At 39.7% G+C, this 21,523-nt stretch overlaps 2 protein-coding genes and 1 long non-coding RNA gene across 4 annotated transcripts; 2 read left to right on the forward strand and 1 right to left on the reverse strand.

Annotated features, from left to right (window-relative positions):
* The first annotated feature begins 48 nt into the window (after positions 1 to 48).
* MRPS17 (mitochondrial ribosomal protein S17) lies at positions 49 to 5,539 on the forward strand. 2 transcript variants are annotated; one of them, XM_030028765.1, is made up of 3 exons: positions 49 to 120; positions 1,516 to 1,662; positions 2,992 to 5,539. In XM_030028765.1, the coding sequence occupies exons 2-3, from the start codon at positions 1,540 to 1,542 to the stop codon at positions 3,280 to 3,282; spliced, it is 414 nt and encodes a 137-aa protein (XP_029884625.1). In that variant the 5' UTR covers positions 49 to 120; positions 1,516 to 1,539; the 3' UTR covers positions 3,283 to 5,539. The 2 variants fall into 2 exon arrangements, with proteins under 2 accessions (XP_029884625.1, XP_029884626.1); XM_030028766.2 differs by having other exon boundaries at positions 106 to 130.
* A 523-nt stretch (positions 5,540 to 6,062) lies between these two features.
* Positions 6,063 to 20,925, forward strand: NIPSNAP2 (nipsnap homolog 2). The gene is made up of 10 exons (XM_030028763.2): positions 6,063 to 6,170; positions 10,374 to 10,513; positions 10,592 to 10,637; positions 13,488 to 13,582; positions 15,564 to 15,634; positions 16,033 to 16,173; positions 16,598 to 16,629; positions 17,890 to 17,984; positions 18,831 to 18,914; positions 19,714 to 20,925. The coding sequence occupies exons 1-10, from the start codon at positions 6,085 to 6,087 to the stop codon at positions 19,776 to 19,778; spliced, it is 855 nt and encodes a 284-aa protein (XP_029884623.1). The 5' UTR covers positions 6,063 to 6,084; the 3' UTR covers positions 19,779 to 20,925.
* LOC115347397 lies at positions 7,646 to 11,868 on the reverse strand. The gene is made up of 2 exons (XR_003925478.2): positions 10,885 to 11,868; positions 7,646 to 9,541 (listed from the first exon to the last, which is right to left on the reverse strand). It is a non-coding gene; the product is annotated as an uncharacterized LOC115347397 (long non-coding RNA).
* Positions 20,926 to 21,523: the final 598 nt, after the last annotated feature.

Raw genomic sequence — 21,523 nt, forward strand, 5'->3', positions numbered from 1 at the left:
CTCCTCCCTTCCCCGCCGCTGGCTCCGCCCCGCTGCCGCGCGGCTCTTCCGGCGTCGGCTCCGCCCCTTCCGGCTTCGTTTCTTTAAGGCCCCTGAGGCGCGGCGGTGGGAGCGTTGGCGGTGAGAGGGGTTGAGGGGCGGCTGTGGTGGGGCCCGGGCGAGGGTGCCCGGGCTTGGGGCACTCGCTGGGCTAGAGCTGCTCTCTGGGAGGTGGCTGAGGTGCCGAGCTGAGGGCTGGCGCCTGCGGGACAGGACCTTGCCCCTCAGCCCTGCTGGCAGGGACGTTGCCGAGGCTGGGCCTGGCGCGGAGGGCTGTGGAGACCCGGGGAGGGGGGGCGGGTGGAAGGCTCCCGGTCTGTTTGAACTTCCTCTTTTATCCTCTTCTCGGCTGTGAGAGACGCCCAGCCTAGCTGCCTGGTTCCCGTCTTTCTAGTAGCTCCCTTGTGCTTTGTGGGTGTTGCTTATTTTGTACACGTTTGCCTCTCCCTGGTCTGGTCGCTGTGTGGTCGTTGGTGGTTAGCCCTATTTTATAGGAGGGCATCTCACGCTGACTCCCTCCTCCAGCCCTGTGGGTCACACAGCTGCGTCAAGGACGTTAAAAGCAACCTCGAGTATTGCTGCTGGAAGCATTTCATCCTATGGATGTGTCTCTCTATCCCAGAACTCTTCTTTTGATGTGTTGCAACATCAAAGCAAGTGTCATTTAGTCTTACAAAATGAATAGATGGAGAATTCAACAGGTGTCAGTTGTGCTTAACAGTACATAGCTGGGTGGGAGAGACAAAGGTCTTTAGTCTTCATCAGTTTTAATATTGGTTCAAGTCTTCTAATGCTTCGCTATCTATTTTGCCCATGACTCTTACAAGAGTGGTATAGAAAGCTCTCCCTAATTAAACAGAACAAATAAGGTAATGGAGTATAATTACTTACAGGAAAGAACTAACTCAAAAGTGATTACACTTACTGTAGGTCAGACAACTCTTTGATATGTCATTTATGCTTCGAGAAGCTTATTACCTTTCTTAGGTTTCATCAGCTCAGCTAATAATGAGATACACAGAAGCAAATGACTTTCTGAACAAGTTATAGGCTGCTCCCTGTTTGGCTTAACTCTGGTTATATACAGACCTGATTAACAGGTCTCCAGCAAAAACAGCTGCTGGAGTATGAGTTAAATTCATAATAACTTCCACAGCTATGGTGTATGTGACAAACAGTATGATTCAAAGGAGTTGTGGGATAAGGTCTCATTTTCCTGCTATTATGTCCATTTTTACTGCCATTGTGAAGTAACTTTCCCTGGTAATGGGGACATGTTCATGTCCCTTCTTATACTGTAAAACAAGGCCGAGGTGGTGCAATATATGGAGTTTTGAACTGCATGTATCTACCCTGTTTTTCCAAAAAAATGACCTAATTAAGCAGTTAGACTGAAATGGAAATAATAATTTTGGTATTGATCAGAAACCAGTTATGTTTTTTGTTAAAATAACATGTCTGCTTGCTTGTCGCCAGGCACTGGATGACCATAACTAAACAATGTCTGTACCACGTGGAGCTGTCCATGCAAAATGGATAGTCGGGAAGGTAATAGGAACCAAAATGCAGAAAACTGCCAAAGTGAGAGTGACAAGGCTTGTGCTAGATCCTTACTTACTGAAGGTAAAAGCTGGTTAAGAACTTATCTTGCATGGTAATTTTTGTACTGTGTGGAGGAATGTTTTATTGATTTGACTCTTAGAATTTTTGATAGCTCCTTACAATGCAAACTCCTTAAAGAACTTGCATAATGATTTGGCTGTGGGGATGACTGCAAAGGATGAAAAGCAGTGTGTTGTGAGGACACTTCCTTACCAAATATCTGCTAAACCTATTTCTTTGAAATGCTTTGTTAATATACTTCATTTGATCTCAGTTTTGAAGGTACATTTTTGTTGTTTCACACTTAGATTTAAATGTTCATATTGATTTGGAGTATGCTTTGTTTTGGAAACTTGACATTTTATTAGTCGCTTTTACAATAAATTTTGTAGCAGTTTTTCTGTATACATAATTGTAAGCATACTTAGTATTTGAATCTGTACTGTGATGTGCTATACGAACTTTGTATTTATCACTTCTTGTCAATGCATTTCAAACAGGGAGGTTAAAATTAGTATTGTCTCTATTTTTAGATAGGGAAAGCGTGGTACATGTTGATGCAATAACTTGCCTTTGGTGATCAGGAGGTTAAGGATAGAGTCAGGATTAGATAACGGGTCTTGCGGATCCCAGTCCAATGCTTTATCCAGTAGAAGCACTTGCTAATTTCTTTCTTAAAAGAAAGATTCTGAATTCTGCTGTTCCAATAAGAATAAATACTGAATTTTTATATGAAAGAAAATTGAGCAAGAAAACTCTCGAATGACAGACTTCAAAATACTGATTTCAGGGCTGATGAACTTTAGACATATTACAATGAATAAGAATCAATATCAGTTCTTGTAGCGTGGACTGCACAGGAAAGCCATTCAGCTTGGAAGAGCCAAGGCAGCTGTCTTGCTGGAAGCAGTATTGATGTGAAGCATCCTAAGGAGAGGAAGGGCTAACACAGCAGAACTAGAGAGCAGAGAGGCCAGTGGAAAGTGGTGATGCTAGGAAAGGGAATATGTTAAGTGAAGAGCTTGTGGATACAGGTAAAAATAACGTGTTCGCTATGAACAGCTTTTTGTGCTTGGCTTTTTTTTCCCCATCTCCTTTTCTGCAGGCTCGGCTGGCAACAGTACCCTGACCGGAGAGGCTGTCGGGGAAGGGTAGTGCTGTGCTTTCTTTGGAAAAACAGTAGAGTGCACAGTTGCGTTTCTCTTTGTGATGCAAACTGAATCTCATTAAAAACATAGATAAGACTTTACTTCTCCTTAGTGAAATACAGTTTGGTTTATATTAACTATATATTTGCCAATTGTTTAATTTTGAAATCTAATGCCAAGGTTTCCTTTTTTCCTTCTACAGTTCTTTAACAAACGAAAAACCTATTTTGCCCATGATCCATTGCAGCAGTGTGTTGTTGGAGACATTGTTCTTCTGAAAGCTTTGCCTGAGCGAAGGAGCAAACATGTGAAACACGAACTGGCTGAAATTGTTTTCAAGGTTGGAAATGTCATAGATCCAATAACAGGAAAGCCCTGTGCGGGAACCAGATTCCTTGAAAATCTGTCAGATTCGGAAAATCTGACAGAGGCAGATACTACCTATCTAAGTGAAAAACTTCAGGAACTTAAAGTTTGTTCAACAGACAAATAGTGGAGAAAATATTTAAACAGAAGTCTTTTCAGTTTGTCTCTGTCAGGGATGTTTGGAGCCCTGCTGTTGTATGTTAAATGTTTCAGTGAAATCTGTAGTCAAAATAAATAGTAAAAGTAGTTGCTTATAAGAACAGATGTTACAGATTGATAGGCACCTCAAATCTTTAAATGAAAATACAGAGAATGTGAGTTTAGTATTAACACTTCATTTTGTTGCATGTAGTTTTCCCCAAGCCTTGACAGTTTCAAAAGCCAGCTACTTGCTTGGAATGACTCTTCTGGGTTGAGAGAGACAAGAATATAATTGTATAATGTTTAAGTTTGGTGGGAGGGTCATTACATTATTTGATCTATATTTCAGACAGTCTTTTGTGGTTTGTAGGATTACTTAAGATATTGCTATTAAACCTTTTGAAAGGAAGTGTAGAATTTTAAAACCAGCAACCTGCATGTGTCCTTATTTCCTCTTACAGTCGCTCATACCACATTGCAGTATCTTCTAACTTCCAAAATCTCTAACAAAAACACAGCCACTTGCCTTTATAATGGCAGTAAGGTGAGAATAAAAACTTTGGGTAGCTTCGGCATGGTTGCCTTTGTAACCTGTATGAAGGAAGTATTTAGTTCTGGGAGAGATGGATCTCTGAACTGCCAGCAGGAAATAGAAGCTGATGAGAATATAAAGCCAAAAAAGTAGAAGTAAAGATGGTTAGGTTTAGTCTCATCAGAAAAGCTAATTAAAACACATTTTGGGCGAGATACAGGTACTGATCTGCTATGTACTTTAGTATGAAACTAGAAGGCCATAGCAGTTAATGATTAAAGATCACTTTATCCTGCTACAGCTCTGGGAATCTTGTGTCCTGTCTTCCAGGACATAAACCAAACTAAGAGTGTGCAGCTGTTACAGCAGCCTTGTGTTGCTGACTTTTCATTCAGCTCTAAAGGGGCATCTGCCTCAAAACCCAGCATTTGTGGGTGTGTTCCATGTCCCTGTATGGAGAGGAGAGTGCTATATTAAAGCTATGAGAAATCCTTTTTGAAGTGTCTACCTATGTCATGGGTCTTTGTTTAAGATCAGAAGCTAAACAAGGTGTATCTGAACAGAGTTCCTCTGACCTAAAATATCTTACTTTAAGAAGCTGAGCCAGCTTACACTAGTAAGTTAGAAGTTGTGTTCTGTTCTGTTGTCAGAGTGGTGTAAATCACTTGCCCTTTAACTTCCTTCACCTGCACAAAATCAGTTTCAGCTGCCTGCAAATAGCTGATGAAGTCCACTTGAACTCAGCAAATTATTTGGGCTGGGAAGAATGACTTACATTTTCTTCAGTGCTTCAAACCAAAAAATACTGCTCTTTGAATGCTAGTCCTCAAGTACTGTCCTGCATGTCAGATCAATAAGCTGGGATGTCAAGACATGTTGATGCAAATGTCTCTGTGTAAATCAATAAATGTGAACAGGGTCTCTGACTTTGAGGAAGTGTCTTAAACATATGGCTGTAGGTTATTCTTGTTGATACGTTTGTTGAAGTGGTTTAGGTTTATGTAAATTACTTAGTAACTGTAGCTGGCTGATTAAGGCCCTGATCGAAGTGGAAGGAAACCTGGGCTCTGACTCCTGCTCGAGTGAGTGTAAAATGTGAAACTTCATCCCTAGCAGAGATTGAGAGAAATCAGACCCAGGCTAGAACGTGGCCCTGGGCTGTAGGAGATACACTTAAGTTGTATCCCAGCAGGCAGTAAAGGAACTTGACCCTCAGTACTTGGGATATGAGTGTTCTAATAACTAGACATAGAGGGTTTACAAGAAATAGAAAAAGTTCCCTGTTTGGTTAATGAGTTACATGTACATCTAATTGGGGAAGTAAATCATCTTTCCCCGTGTTTCCTGTGATTTTTCTTGAGTAGCTGTGAAAATGTCGTATTTTTTCTAAGATTGATTTGTGGCAGAAGGTTGTCATTTTTTTTCAGTTTACAGGGAGGCTCTTGGAGGGTTGCTCGAGAACTCAACATGCTGTCAGATCAAAATGGGATTAAATGTACATCGTCTGAAGTGTAACTTGTTTTTAAAAGAATGATGACAATTGTAGGTTAAACTGGTTTTTAAAGAGGCACCAGGAACATTGCACCTGCTAGCCTCTGACTTACTTTCACAGAGTGCTGATATAAAAATCACAAAATGGCAATGGAAATGGCATAGTGAAATGATACAGACTTTGTATGTGCTATGCAGAAAGACAAGGTTTGCTCATTAACTTGTTTTCTGTGTTTATTGGCTAGTTGCTTTTCGAACTGTCCTTTAACTATTAGCCTAATTATGAGTTTATTCTTAAAGTTATTTAAGGATTTGATGCTTAATGTGGGTAGCATGCTTAAGGATGGAAGCATGCACCACCAGTTTGGCCAAATTAAATAATCCTGTAGCTGGAACAGCGTGAAGAAAACATTTCAACTACGTGTGGGTGAAAAATTTATTTGGGGAATAAGAAACAAGGTCTCGCACGTGATTCAAAAAACCGCCTGGCCTCTTTCTTCGTGTTTTTCAGGCGAGATCCCAAACCAGGGCCGGGGTTGCCCCACGAGCTCAGCTGCCGGGGTAGGGGCCCAAGGCTGGGGCAGTCCGCGCATGCGCACCTGTGGCTTTCCCCCCTCCCGGGGGGGGGCGTGGCCGGAGGACCCCCGCCCCGCCGGCGGCGGTGCGCCCCTCGCGTCCGGCGGCGGCGCTGCAACGCTCAGCGCCCCCCACCCCCCCCCCCCCCCCCCTCCTCGCCCGGCCCAGGAGGGAGGCGGCCGGAGCAAGATGGCGGCGCGAGTGCTGCTGCGGCGGAGCCTGGCGGGAGCCAGCGCCGTGCCGGGTCTCCCGCCCGGCGGCGGCCTGGCCCTCAGGTGAGCCCTGAGGGGGTGAGGCGGGCGGGAGAGGGCCGCCGAGGGAGGCTGGAGACGCAGCCGACGCCGCTCGCGCCTCCCCTCGCCCCGCCGCGTAGACCTCCCCCCCCCCCCCCCCCTCTTTTTTCTGACTGGAAATGGCGCCCCGCTCGCCCGGGCAGCTGACGGGCCGGGCCCGCGGCCCTCCCGTGGGGCGGGGAGTGCGACCCGCTCGGGGTGTCCTTCAAGGTCATGGGCCCCAAGGCCAGCCCCTTCCCCTCCCTCCCCCAAGTCCGCCCGTGGGTGGGGATGATGGCCGCGCCGCTGACCCGCCGCGCCGCACCCCTGCCCTGAGCCGCCGGGTCGGGGTGCCCGCCACCCCCCGCTGCCTGTCCCCTGGGGTCAGGCTGCAGGGACTCCCCGCCTCTGCAGGCAACAGGGTGCACAGGCACCCCACGGCCACGTATCGCCGGGTGTCGGGCTGCACTGTCACCCTGCACACGTGTATTTCTTGTTTTGGGGTATATGGATGCTCTGCACCCAAATATCCCTCCAGAATCAGGGTGTACAGCTACTCTACATCCCAGCTCCGCCAGGCAACAGGGTGCACGGTCACCCTGCATCTCATGTCCTCTGGTGTTGGGGTGTGTGGCTGCACACACACCACCAGCCCTTGGTGTCCAGGACACAACAACCACTCCACGGTCACGGTGCCAGGTTGCACCCCTACCCAACATCCATGTTTCCCCCCCGTGCTAGGGTGCGTGGCTGCGCACACCAGCGTCTTCCTCCCTTAGCAATGCACAGCTACACGTGGACCCAGCATCTATGTGCACCCCTTGGGTGTCAGGACACATGGATTCATACTTCCCTTGGGAGCTGGGATGTGTGTGCACATGCAGACAATGTTGGCACATGCACAGACACATCCATCGGGTTTTGGGGTGCACACATTTGCATGCCTACGTGTCTGATCTGTGAAAGGTCAGGCACATGCACGCACCTCCTGGGTGGGAAGGGCGCGCACACACGTACACAGCTCTCAGGGCACAGATGTGCACACAGGTGTCTTGAGTATAGGAAGCAGACACATGCTCCCTGGCTGTTGGAGACACAGAAGCGGTCAAGCTGGGATGGGTCTACGCACATTTTTTCCTCCCTTTCTTTGAAACGGGGAAAGCTGCTGTCTTAAGCCTCAGAATGGGTGGCAGCCCCTGTGCAAGAGTAAGGGCATCACTGCAAGCAGCTGTTTAAAACAGGAATGGGGGAAGTTTTGGAGAGTATATCTTGTGAGATTTTATGTGCATGTTTTGGGTTTTTTTTCTAGTTTCAAATAAACTTGTTCAGGCCACAGATCAAAAAGTGTCAATTATAGACAAGTTGTTTTTCTTTCTCTTCCAGGCAGACATGGGTTACTACAAAATCTAAATACTTGACCTGATATGTCCCACCCAGTTTATATTTTGTGCTAAAGCAGAAGCTAAGTGGGATAGAAGTGTTTTCACCATTGTTTTTAATCTAATATAAACAAGCTCTTCAGTGTTACACTTTTGTGTTCATAGCCCAATCTTTGTAGCAAGAAAGCTAAGCCCATTGTTAACATTTGTAGGATAAGAACTTGCTAGCAAAGTCAAGCAGTGCCTTAAAAGATTGCATGAAAACTCTCTTTAATCAGTATTGTTCCCAGAAAATAAAAAATTGTGAAGTGTGGTGGTAATTCCATGTAGTGTGTCTACATTCATTCTATGTGTATATTCACATTTTCATTAGTGGTATTTGGGGTTTGGAACAATTTGGATCCAATATCTGTTTTACTTGAGACAGGTATTGTAATATTGTGGGGCATAATGCTAAGAAGTTAGTTAAAAGTAGATCTTTTGGATGATGGATTAGTTTTGAACTGATCTGTGGTTGATGCTCACAACTGGCAGTCCAAAGACATTAATTTAGTCCCTACTCTTCCAGAGTAAGTAAAGTATATATTTAGATGGATAGTCATGATTTGTTAGTCATTGTTCATGAGGAACTTAAAATTGCTGGGTAAAAGATTTTACATAAATGTAAAGTATTACTCATTTCATTGTATTGAAAATTAAATATACCTCCAGTTTTAGGTGCAGTTTAACATTCAAGTCATGAGACTCTCCTAATAGCAAAAGAATTTGCTTTTCAGTATTATCCCTGTAACTCCAGCTGCTGATAAAGCTGGTTCACAAAAAAAACCATCATGATTATTTGTCTCTTTCATCTTCAAAGTTCACTGCAAACAATAATCCTCATAGGAGAATGTTCTAAATATTAGTTTTCTAACTCCATTTAATAAAGTGGAGGAAGTGCAAGTAGTTTATGGATCCAAGTTGAAAAAATGAGGACTGCAGGACTGGGATTGAGGTCTGTCGCCTGGAGTCCTGTTGTCCACTGAATATTAGTGCTTACTTTAAGGGAGCTTTTTAAAACAACTTGGATTTATTAGATGAGGTTTACCCCCTATCATCTGGGACAGCTTGTGTTCCTGTGGCACCTGATGTAGATGTGACAACACAACTGCAGTCACCTGTGCCTCGCCTCCTCCAGCTGAGATCAGAGATATGTCTACTCCAGGCAGCTGTGTACCCTCTATTCTAGCAGCAGCCTTATCATGGAATGCCCTTTTAAATGCTTGTACTCAGGAATAGCTGCTTAGCTTTCAGCACAGTAACATGTTTGTGTGTTTGCCTAGGGCCAAAGGCGGCACCATTTTCAATAAATACACCAATAAGATATTTACAAATTACTTCTTAACCTTGAAGGTCATCTCAGCTGCAGTTGTTCTTCTGGTTGTTATTGTTTCTCTGCTATGAAATACATTTCCTTTCTTCCATCCTGCTTCTAGAGGGTGAACCAGTTCATTATGTTATTTTCAGACATTGGGACTAAAAGGTTGATTGTTGAAAAACACTGCTAGTGTGAACTACTTTTGTGTAATACAGACAGGCGTGTTCATGAAGGTATTTCTCCCAAAGGAAGTTGAGATTTTCTTTCCCTATTTTTTTTTCCTCGAATGATTGTCACAAACTTCTGATATCTGGAAGACAGCTGTATAGCTGAAGATTGATAGCTATCTTCTGGATCTTCTAGTCAGTAATTAAGGGTGAAAAATTGACTTCTGAGGCAGGAAAAGGTTTAAATTTCCAGCTGCAGTGCCACGTTTTTTGTATGTCAGAGAAGTATTTTAGTATTTCAGCAGAAACCCTGTATCATAAAGAGGCAAACTGAAGGAAGTGCTTCTTATGAGAAAGAAGAAAAAACACTTGAGCTTGCGGTCCCCTGTCATACATTATAAAGAATCAGTTAATGTATCAGCTTTCTTGTCCTTCTGCACAATTTTTGGTGAGTGAGGGGTCTTCCATCAGCTGGAAGAGAGAAGAATAATTCCTTTAACACATCATTTTAAAAAAGCATAGTTATCAATTGTAATGTTTTGTGTACTCTGTGGTGTAAAAGGAAGTGGTATTATTTTGGAATTGTACTTGCAGAAACTGCATAAAGATTAGATAAAAAAAGACAGTGAAATTCTTCTGTTTCAAAGAAAGAAAAATTGTGAATGCTGTTCAAAGAATGTGGATCTGTACCCCGACATAGTCCAGTTGCCAGAATTTGAAATTGAAGTATTTGCAGGCTGTTTGTTTCCCACCACTCGCAAATTTTCCCAAATTAGACTTTCATCATATTTCTTCTCTTGAAAGATGCACTATTTAACTTTTCCCTGTTTTAGAGCTATATTTAAGCAACATAGGAACATATGGCAGTTACTTTCCTGTTTACACTGTACAAGTTTTTCCTTATTCACAGTTTTTGCTCTTTTTCACTCTTGTCTGTGTACATCAGGACAGACCCAGCCTTTTTGAGCAAAGACACTTGATTAAAAAGAGGATAAATAGGCAGCAACAGCAGCCATCCACCTGTTCGCTGCCATGTGCAAAAAGAATAAAAGTGGATAGCGTATGGTTAACTGCTTAGCTCAGTATCTAGTAAAATGGTTTGTGAGAGGGTTAATCTCAGCGGGGAAAGAACTGCCTTTACCTTGCTAGGAAGTGGCTCAGTGGAAAGTTTTAGTAACAGAGGTATATGTAACTGTGTGTTATGATACTGTTTGCATTGAACTTGGTTGTACCTATCTTCCCTGCGTTGTGGGCATTTTCAAGACACACTCAGTGACAGTATAATGTACTTGTTAATATGTAGGGGGCTGGTATCTTCAGCTAGCAGACCTCGTGAAGACAGTTGGTTAAAATCGCTATTTGTTCGCAAAGTCGATCCAAGGAAAGATGCTCACTCCAACCTTCTAGCCAAAAGAGAGACCAGCAGTCTGTATAAACTACAGAGTGAGTGATATTTTTATATTTAACATTACCATTTCTTTATTCTGTTCCTGCATTTCTCACGTAATGTTGTTGTTTCAGTTCACAATGTAAAACCAGAATGTCTAGAGGCCTACAACAAGCTTTGGTAAGTGTGCGTACTATGTTTTCACATTTTAGACATGTTGATTTGATCACAAGCTGTTCTGAAAATTGGCAAATATCATAATTATTTAGAGGGGAGGTGGAAAAAATCTGGTTTTACTTTCAGGGTATGGTGTTAAATAGATCATGTTATTCTTGGAGAGAGATGGCAAAAGATACTTTACTCAGTTCACCCCCCTGCCTTCCCTCTTGGAAGTATCATTTTCCTCAGCTGCAATTTAGGATGATACCTTTTGTGAAAACATTGGTGACATTTGTTGGAACAGCTCTCCCCCTTCCCTAGTTGGCTTACAATTGCTGGTCCATGCAGGTAGATTCTGGTATGCTAGCGTGTCCCACTCCAGTTGCCATGTAGGTATGTGTTGGGGGTGGTTATTGTGTGCATACAGGAAGGAAAGGGAGAGATTACCGGTAAGTAAAACTCCATGCCAGTATTAAATTGAAGTATAACTTTGAGGAGATTTTAAAAACCCAGGGGCTGACTTTCTCTCAGCTCATCTATATCCTTCTACAAAAGTATTGTTACTGAGATTTACTCCTAAAGAGCTGTGCAAATCCTTGGATAGGATCTTTACGTTGGGGTGATATCCTTCAAAGGGAGCAGTACTGTTAGGGGTTTACCAAAATGTTACAGCTTTATAAAATGTATGAATTAGTAACATTTTAAATCTGCTACTTCAAGGACGAAATTGCAGAAATACTAGTCCTGTTCTGCCTACATAATCACTCCTCTGGAGCCAGAACAACTGCCTTTTCAAGAACTGTATGTTTAAATTTGGAAATGTAGTGAGCCTCACACGTTTCGAAACAGCAGTGCTTTCTCACTGACAATGATCATCTTGTCAGTTAAATAGAACATTCTTAGCATAATGATACTCTACTGCAACCAATTTTTTAAGTGTGGTGTATTGGTGAAAACGCCAGCTGGGCAGGAGGGTGGGGAAGAAGTTCACAACTCCCAGTTTATTTCCTCGACTATTGGTTACCTGTACAACCATGAGGAGGTTGTCTAACATCTCTGTGCTTTCATGTATTTAGCTTTGAAATGGGGCTAGATAACCCAAAACTGTTTTCCTTGCTATACAAACATAGAAATCCACTAGAATAACATTCACTCATAAGGTATTTTTAGCTTTTTTGTTTAAAAAAATAAATACACAGAGAAGCACAATTAGCATTTAGCCAGCTTTCTGTTTAAAAGCTTAATATAAACATGCCCAATTATACAAGACAGGATACCACTTCTCCGCCTTATCTCATGAGCTGCCTAAATGTTGAGTGAAAGCAGAAGCTTTTCTTTTCAAGGAAAGAGACAATAGCAAAGAAAGAAACTGCTGACAGCAGTCAGCTGAATTATGTGTGGTTAGATTTATTCTTCCCAAACCAAAGCAAATTTAAGTATTCCAGGGAAGGAGAAAACTTAGGAATGGAGTAATAAAAAAAAATAAGCCTCTCTGAACTTCCCTCCTTCTTCTCCCTAAATTAAAGATGAACAGGTTAATTCCTTATTCTGTATCAAATCAGCATAAGGATTAGTCATCACGTATTAATAAAGAAATAATACCATGAAGAAAATTATGAGAGTACTTCATGAAACACTGTGGTTAAGGACCCCTTCTGAAGAATTAGGAACAGTTATTTTTAAAAAGGAAAAAGATGGTGTTCATAAGGTATTCTGTGGGTGGTTTTTTTCTGTAATTTGCAACAAAATATATTTTAGGGTTATTGTAATAATGTAACATTCCTGTTTAAAGCTGTCTTTCTAGGATCTCATTATGCTTTGCCAAAATGAACTGATGGTGAAACATCCTTGAAAACATCCTTGGAGAGTCATTCTATCATATTACTTACACTATGTAGTGAGAAATCTTTAGGTACAAATTGGTAATGAGATTTGCTCAAGGTTGTCTAGAAAGTCAGTGGCAGAATCAAGAGGAAAACTCATATCTAATGACTCTCAGCCCCAGACCAGCCTACTTCCTATTACTTGATATTGTGCAAAGACTCATTGCCTATGAGCCAAACTGAGTAAGAGGGGTAATTATTCAGGGAAAAATATTAAAAGGCAAAGTTCAACCGGAGTAATTGACTTATTCATCAAAATACAGTGCAATGAAAGCTGTGGTAACTGAGTCAGCAATCAGTAAAACTTAATTTCTTAATGCTAATGTAGGCCACAAAGTTTGAAAAAATGTTAGAAATACTGGAAATAGTCAAGCAGAAATTGGAGGTATTTTTAAGGCAGTTTCACTGTATGCTTTAATGGGTAAGTTGCCTGAAACTAAGACCACTTTCTGAAATGGTAGAAAGCAGTAAGGCTGCATACTGTGAAGTACAGTCGTCACTTGATCTACCAAAATACTTGTTTTTATTCATTCAGCTCAACAGAATTAATAGTGTTGTAACTGGTACAGAAGACTGTCCTTTCCTATTTTTGTGTATTCTACTTCCCTTGATAAGGAAAAGCTTTTCCTAAAGCAAATCACCCATGTAGTTAAGCTGCATTTTCTGTGAGACATCCTGATATTTATTTTCCTCATGTGTTGGATAACCCTTTAGGTGATAGACATAATTTATTGCATTGAAAGAATTCTACCATGCTGTGTATTTGTCATACAGTCTAAGAAATGGTAACACTTACCTTAATTTTTCATAGTGTTGTAGCTATCTTCCCCCTGTATAGCAGATTTTTGTATTTCAGCTTTCTCTTCTGAAAAGTACAGCTTGTGAATTTTCATACCATAATGATAAACGTGTGGTAATGTATTATACATATCAACTGTAGCCTCCCTGAAGGAAATGCAACATAGTGTCTGTATTCCTTGTTTTCAAGTCAAGAGGTGCTGCCAAAGATTCATGAAGAAAAACACTACCCATGTGCACTGGTGGGGACTTGGAACACGTGGTACGGAGAGCAAGATCAGGCTGGTAGGAGATAGAAGTACAACAGAATGTAAAACCATACAAGTGAAACGTGTGCTTGGCAGGTTTCTTCTCTTTAAATCATCTCTGTTGACAGTAAACCTTTAGCAATGTATATAGTGAGGGTGTGTGTGCATCAATTATCAGTAGTCATTAACATTTACAGTGCTTGCTTTTTGTCTTGTTGAGTTTGACGGTAAAGCATTAATTCCTAAAATTTGTCCTATTGTTAATACACTTTCATGTTTTCCAGGTAGTAGATTAACAGTTTTGGGAAATGCTTGTAAAATGTGGTCCTGTAATATTTTGCGGGCACAGGTTACGTTCCTGAATATTTAGGATAAAGGCAAAGGCTTACAAAGACAGAGTTTATCTTGCATTGGCCAGTATAAAAGCTTTACTCAGACTTTCATGCTGTAATTGCTGTATGATAATGAAATGCAAATCATTCACACCATCTGAAAAAATGATTGCATTGTAAACTCAGCAATAAGCTAGGCCTTTATGGGAGAAAAGTAAAAATATTTCTGTTCATGTTCATGTAAGGATGCTGCCTAACTATGCAGATGGAAAATATATTGGAACTAGAAATTACTGAAGAGCTGCTACAGGGGTAACTTACAAAGAGTCTAGTATAGAGAGAAAACCTGAAAAATTTCCTAGACTCTGGGAAATTGAAGGAATGGGAAGCCACGAATACAGAGTGGTGTACTGATATTTGTTATGTAGTTTGTTATGTAGCTCCATTGTTAGAGCTATGCCAATATCAATGTCATTGCTTTGTTATTGAAAAATATGTACACATTAATTTTTCCTGCATTCACAACATATTGCAATATTGGCACTAAACAAATGTGAAGAAGTAACAGTAGAGAAAACAAACAATGTCTGAGAAAGAATTCTGAAAGTTGAAGGGAAATTGGGGAATGAAGACAATTGAAGTGAGAGTATCTTAGCCAAGTCTCATTCGTTGCTTCTGTAACGTATTAACACAGACCGTATCTGTAATTGCATCCATAGCCTGCCTTGAAAATGTTATTGCAACAGTTCTAGCAGTGTAATAAAGCAGATTATGGGGTTTTGACTTGTTTAGTACATGTGCCCAGACTGTGTTAATATTAGGTGGATATATCAAAAGTGCCCTGGGGATAAGACAGCAGAAGCAGGCGCACTGGATGAATCTGCTATCATGAAGTGCCTTATATTAGTCTCCAGTTTGCTCTCCTGGAAAAGACACAGGACTGCTTTAGAGGAGAGAAAATAGCTTTTGTGACTCTTTGAGGTGAAATATTGTTGCCTTGCTATATTAAGTGCTTGTAAATAAATCTTGTTATGATTTATTAAAGGGGTTTTTTATGATTTATTAAAGAGAGAATGCTTTGAAATAACTCAGATGTAGATACCTGTTCTGAAATCATTTTTATGGGGAAAATCCTAGCAAATGTAACATTTCTAGCATGTTCAGATATCTTCTGCTTTTTTTTAATGTAATGTTTACCTCAGAAATAACATTTGCATCATTTTTCATGTCCTACAGAATGTGTGTTGCTCTCTGTGCTTGAGTAATTTACTGAACTAAAAAGTCTACCCCTCTACTGCTCTTAAATGAAATTGGTATAAAACACATTTTTGGAATTAAGTCATCCTCTTAAATTGAATATCAATTTCAACTACAGTCATGTAAAGTCATCACATCTTACTAGCATGGCAACAAAAAGTCGTTTCAGAAATTTCCCTGTTATCTTCAGAGTAGATTGCAAAGTTCTCCAAGAGAACCCTTTTCAAAAAGCAGATGATTCCTTCCATTACTCTTAAAATGTTCAAATGTGTAGTGCTTTCTTTAGTGAAAATCTATTTTTAAACCTGTTACCTGATTTCTATTTTTGTATAATTCTGTAATATGAAGAGCATTTTATACTGTGATATTCCATAAGATTTAGCACTGGTCTGTGACATCCCTGAAAAAGCTTCCTTTTTTCTGTTTCAGTTCATCTGTGGAGATATGAGGGAGGCTATCCAGCTCTCAATGAGGTCATGAGTAAACTCCGTCAAAATAAGGTAAAATGCATTGATTTTGTTAGAATTGGTTATTTTACTCAGAAGAGAACAAAGAATAGAGCAAAGAGCTGCCCATTTGGATACCCACTTCAATATCTCATCACTTCCTATACAAACTTAGAAACCTCTTTGGAAAAGGGTTTATTCTCATATTCAGAAATACTGAAGTTTAACACGTGAATACTTTATGAAACACACTTAGTGTTGTGTAAACATGCCACTTGAAATTTTCAAATATGCCAGGGGAATTTAGAAGCCTTTACAATTTAAAGGATTTCAATGTCCTAAACCCCCAAGATAGCATTAAAAAAAAAAATTATCTAACCCACCATACGGTATACTGTTTTTTGTTGTTGAAACATAATACATAGTTTGACAGTGATCACACTGTTTTTTAGGAATTCACAGAGTTTCGCAAAGAAAGAGGTAACATGCTTCTCTCGCGCAAGAACCAATTATTGCTGGAGTTTAGTTTCTGGAATGAACCTGTTCCCAGAGAGGGGCCTAATATTTATGAACTGAGATCCTATCAACTTAGAGTAAGTTTAAATTTTTCTTTTTATTTTTTAAACTCCATGCTGTTGTAAAATGTTCAAAGCATGTTTATACAATGTAGATGAAAAACAGATCTCATCTTAAAAATCTGGTTCTTATCAAAGCTGTGTCTGAGTCATTGTTGCTCTCAAAGTGTGGGGTCCAAAATGGAGGCAGGCTCCAACAAGGTACTAATATCTGCAGGGCTGAAAACCCTGTGTTTTCATTTGAAGGAAACTTCAGGCAAATGACTAATAAGTAATATAGTAAGTAAACAGAGTAATTACTGATTATTATAATATGCTTATCACTTGAAGGAAGTGATTTTGTTAATACATAGTGTTTTCCATATGCAAATGTTGTGAAAACTGTCCAAATATTCTAACTTTCTTTAAACTACAGTTTTAACAGTCTGTTTTGGTTTTGTAGCCCGGAACAATGATTGAGTGGGGAAATTACTGGTAAGTATTGCTTTAGCACTTGTCTTCTCCTGTTTGAGAGATGTATGTTTAAAAATCATGAAGTGGAGGTACCAAAGCGTTTCAGTCACCCAGTTAATGGCCTGCTTCTGTACTTTTGCAACTTGTAAGATAGATCTTTGACCCTTCATTTATCCTTTGAGGAAAGAAAGAAGAATTCTGTGTGCAAACAACATTGTGGGCTCTGTGGTTTGGCTTTCTTTCACATAACCCTTTTAGTTTGCTGTAATATAGCAGAAACCATTTATTTTCAGCAGAAAGCACTGCTTAGTGAAGGGTGGCGGTTAATTCCTTGAGACTTTGTTGATCTTTCACAAGACCACTAGAAGCTGACTTTTAGTTTAAATGGGCTAAATCTTGACTCTTTTAATCTTTAAAGTCAAGTTGCTTCTTGAAAAGCTATTGAGCGGCACATTTGTATTTTAATACATAGGTTAAAAGCATTTGAGACAGTCTTCTGTTGAATATATGCTTCTGATTTTGTCTTATTTAAAACCAGTGTAAGTTTCTTTCCATTTACATTCACTGTCCTTGCAATTCTAATAGTTGATAGTTAAACAGTTTGGAGTATTTTCAATTATTTTGACAAAGGTGAGGACTTGGATTTTTAGACATGTCATTGTCATTGATGTGATTTACTTAATTACAGTAATTTGAATAAAGTAAATTGAATTTAGAATTTTTATAAACTAGGCATTTCCATAGCGGTAGCCAATCTGTTTTGGAAGATGCAGCAGATTTATAGTTAAGAGAAATATTGATCTTATTTACACAACAAATCATGGAGTATTGCATAGGCAGCTGCATAGCAAAGGTCTGTGTGAATAAAAAAGTTGTATTCATTACCATAAAATCTGCGGTGAATGAGTGTGGCAAAGACGACATGACTGAAAGTCAAGGATTTAGTTTTAGAAGAACCTGCTGTAAAAATGGCTCGCCACTTTACACTGTTCCAGCAGTTGTCTTTATACTGAATCTAACATTAAAGCATGGTTAATGCACAGTCTAGTGAAACTCTTGGCCTCCCAATTTTAACTCATTCTAACAAGATATATGGATACATTTTAATTACTTAGACCTGAAAATCAGTGTATTGCAGATTTTTTTCTTATTTTTAATTGCTGAAGTGTAGTGCAAGTGCTGTTTAACATTTCGGCTTCCTTTCAACTCTGTTTTCCTTTCATTTATCACTTATTTCCTACCCAGATCGCTGTTTTTAATGGCTGCTTTGCTCTTCTGTAGGGCTCGTGCAATTCGTTTCCGACAGGATAACAATGAAGCAGTTGGAGGATTTTTCTCGCAAATTGGACAGCTATATATGGTTCATCACCTTTGGGGTAAATTTGTGTTCTCTGCTTTTTTCTCACTGAATCAGCCCCTAACAGACTGTTGACTTTGCCCAGGAGACAAGGTTTTTACAAAAGGCAAAGGAATGTCTTAAAATGGTTTTTTTGTTTTACATCAACAGTGTTGATTTTCTTAATTTTTGTGTAGGTAACTTTATTCTTCAAACAAGCAAGCAGAAGTGAACATTTCATGTTTTGTTCTATTTCCATCAAGAGTTTCTCATGGCCCTTTCTTATTAGGGACTACTTGTTTGCTTTCAATAACATAAACATGACAAGCCGTGTCCTACCATCTCTTTTCTCCATCCCCGTTCATCCTAAAGTCAGGTTTTTACAGTTTAGCTTCAAGTATCACATATACCACACCTACAAAAAGGAAAGTCAAGCATTATTTACGTTACTACATCATGGTGTTTTGGCTTTCTCTGTGTGTTAGTCTCCACAAATGCTTAGCTGCTTTTCACGTGTCAGGATTGTTTCAACTTGAAGAAACTCATTGTCTAATACTTATTTTAGAAAATATGTAGTATTATCTTCATATCTCGACAATTCAGAATATTATATTCCAGCATTAGAAATCTGACACCAGTCATGTAGAACTGTACTCTGTTGCATTATCTGTCTTACCTGTGTCTAAGACATTCTCTCTCTTCCCCAGTTCCTCCTGTTTGCGTTGGTTTGGGAGCTTTTCCTTTTTGTGGAGAACTTCTGACTTTTTCCTTCCCAGTGTTTGCAGCCTCCTAATTACACACTAGAATACTTATAAGGGAGCTATTCATGTGTAGAAGGAAAAGGGAGTTACTTCTAAGCTTTGTGCTTGTTGTTTTCCCTCACCAGCTTACAAAGATCTCCAAACCAGAGAAGATATAAGGAATGCTGCGTGGCATAAACCTGGCTGGGATGAACTAGTCTATTACACAGGTAACCTATTAACTTCACTGGAATGCTGGAGGTAGACTTTTGTGCATGCCATCATTTTTGTTCTTCAGTACATTGCACAATGATAAAAAGCTTTGCATCTCGGGGCGGGGGGGGCAGTCTGTGTTAGTTTTTCTGCTGTAGGGGAAAGGAGGGACATTTCGCTAAGCTGCAAAGTGAATTTTGCAGTTGATCATGCAAACTCAAAAAAGTTGCCTAATTGCTAAGAAATTGCTACATTAGTAGTAAATTTTTATACAGGCACCTCTCCTGTAGAAGAACAGATTTGTGTAAATGCTTAAGTTTGTGTCCAAAAATTTAGGGAGCCAATAGTGAAATTTATCTTAAATTATTACCTCTAATATTTCATGAAATACGGGAGCCTTGTTAAATGCGTTCCTTTGAAAAGGGAATTTAGACTTTGGAACTAGAGGCCAGGAGATCTTTGAGATCAAAGATAGCTTTCATAACAAAACTCACAAAAGTATGCTAAGCATGTCAGATTTTGGTTCCATAGGGTACATTTCAAAGGAAGTATACCAGAAGAATGTAAGGTAACTTTCATTATGGTGAAAAGGAATAGAAATATTTGTCTTCAAAGGAGCAGACAGATTATATTAAAAGAATCACTTGTTCTCAAAACTACTATGCTTCAGTTACAGGAATGCTTGTGGTTACTGATGACTTGGCATGCTCTAGCTAGGAGAGTCATTTGAAGACAATGGTATCTGTTCAAACCAAGTGTGCAGAACTGCTAATGATCTCTGTTAGTAAAATTGAACTCTGTCTCAATTTTTTTCAGTGCCCCTTATTCAGGAAATGGAGTCCAGAATCATGATACCATTGAAGATTTCTCCGCTTCAGTAAAGTCACTGATTTACTTGTGCCTACATAGATAAAGTGACAAGTATTTGTCTTAAATTAATTTATGGTATACATTGTATATCATAGTCTGAAATATAAAAGTACTGTATTGAGCTTATAAAAGAGACCTCTTTTCTTCAGAATCTAATGACCTTTTGCTCTTAGGATTGTACCAGGAAAAAAAGAAATATAGGACTGTAATTAAAAGGTTGGTTAATTGAAAACAAGTACAAAGACATATATGAGTTCATCCATGAGACAGCTCCTCAGGTTAAGTATGGCATACAGTATTTAATATCTTTTGCTACATAGACAATGCCCAGTGTTCAGTAACAGCATCAGAATGGAGCGTTACAGGTGCTGTGGCCTTTGTGTAGTGTTATAATGACTGCAGATTTTAAAAACAAATGGGGGAGTTCTGAAATTAGAAGCTCTGAAGCCCTCAGACAGCTCTGAAATACACCTAGCTGTTCTAGCAGGCCTCAAATCAGTAAGTGGCTCTTAATTTACAAGTAGGAGGTCATTAATTGAGAATAATACTGTTTGTCAGGTGATAGCTTATGGACAGAGAATAGGGCATTCTCTTTTGCAAGGACTCTGAAGCCTGTGGAAACTAATCGCACATTTGTGTAGATATCTACACCTGAAATTAACTTTGTGATGTATGACCTACGGTTTTCAAAGAGATGCTGACAAGACATGGTTGTCTGAACATTCTGCAGGGAATCAAGTTCAGTTAAATACATTTATCTCTACAAATGGCCTGGAAGTCTAGGAAAAGGGGTTTAATTTAATAAGCAATCATGACTTCAGACATATGCTTGGTCGGGTGTTTCACTAACTGTACAGTAGGTACTTATGAATTGATGTGTGAAACGCGCATGTTGAGTCAATAGGATTGGCATAAAGCAGTGTACCATTATGTCCAGTTCTATTTTGGTTTCACTTTTAGACTAGAATGTATCAACACTTTTGGTGTCTGCAATGATGTGAACATCCTGTAAGTGAAAATAATACTCTCTCTTTAAAGTGGCTACAAGAATCAGTGTAACATACAGAATGTACAAATCAGTTACTGAATGTCCAGTTTGTACATTTCAATGAGTTTTCAGGAAGAACATATCAGTCAATAAAATCCTTTTAATTTTCACATTTTACTGGCACCTTATATGTATTGCACCACCTGTGTTTTCTCTCATCTTGCAGTGTTTGTTATGGAAAATTTTAATAATTGCATAGTATATTTCAGCTTAGTTAGCCAATATCACTTCTCTGTGTCAGGGACAGCATTTTCCAGTATTCTGCTCTCCTTCTCCGAAATGAATTTACTGTATCTCCATTACATCCCATTTTGCTAAGTATTCTAGAGGTCCTAAGTGCTGTGGTGATAAATACAAAATATTTCTCCTTTCGATTTTTCTCCACAAATTATGCTTAATTTTTCAGGTCTGATTTCTTCTTTTCTTCCCATGTGAAATACATGGCACTCTTGCCTTCGCTCGAATTTCATCTTGTCTGTTTTCATATTTTCTTCCTGTTGTCAATTGATGATGGGATTTTACTAAGTAAAATTCTGTACTGTATTAGCTTAAAGTTCTCAGCTTGGCTTACTCAGTGGGCCAAGTACATCATTTCAGCTGTTCCTTCTTGTAAATCAGTCACAAGCAGTGCTATCAACTGGGACTGTCATTTTTCCAGACTTTTGGGACTACTGTTTAGCTGCAAAAGGAAAATAAGGATGACAATAT

This window comes from Aquila chrysaetos, chromosome 10, assembly GCF_900496995.4.
Source record: "Aquila chrysaetos chrysaetos chromosome 10, bAquChr1.4, whole genome shotgun sequence".
Taxonomy (NCBI): Eukaryota; Metazoa; Chordata; class Aves; order Accipitriformes; family Accipitridae; genus Aquila; species Aquila chrysaetos.

Coding starts and splice junctions, on each gene's coding strand:
- MRPS17 (XM_030028765.1), top strand. CDS start 1,540: ATGTCTGTACCACGTGGAGCTGTCCATGCAAAATGGATAGTCGGGAAG. Junction 1,663..2,991: donor TAGATCCTTACTTACTGAAG/GTAAAAGCTGGT, acceptor TTCCTTCTACAG/TTCTTTAACAAACGAAAAAC.
- NIPSNAP2 (XM_030028763.2), top strand. CDS start 6,085: ATGGCGGCGCGAGTGCTGCTGCGGCGGAGCCTGGCGGGAGCCAGCGCC. Junction 10,514..10,591: donor CAGTCTGTATAAACTACAGA/GTGAGTGATATT, acceptor TTGTTGTTTCAG/TTCACAATGTAAAACCAGAA. Junction 17,985..18,830: donor TATGGTTCATCACCTTTGGG/GTAAATTTGTGT, acceptor TTCCCTCACCAG/CTTACAAAGATCTCCAAACC.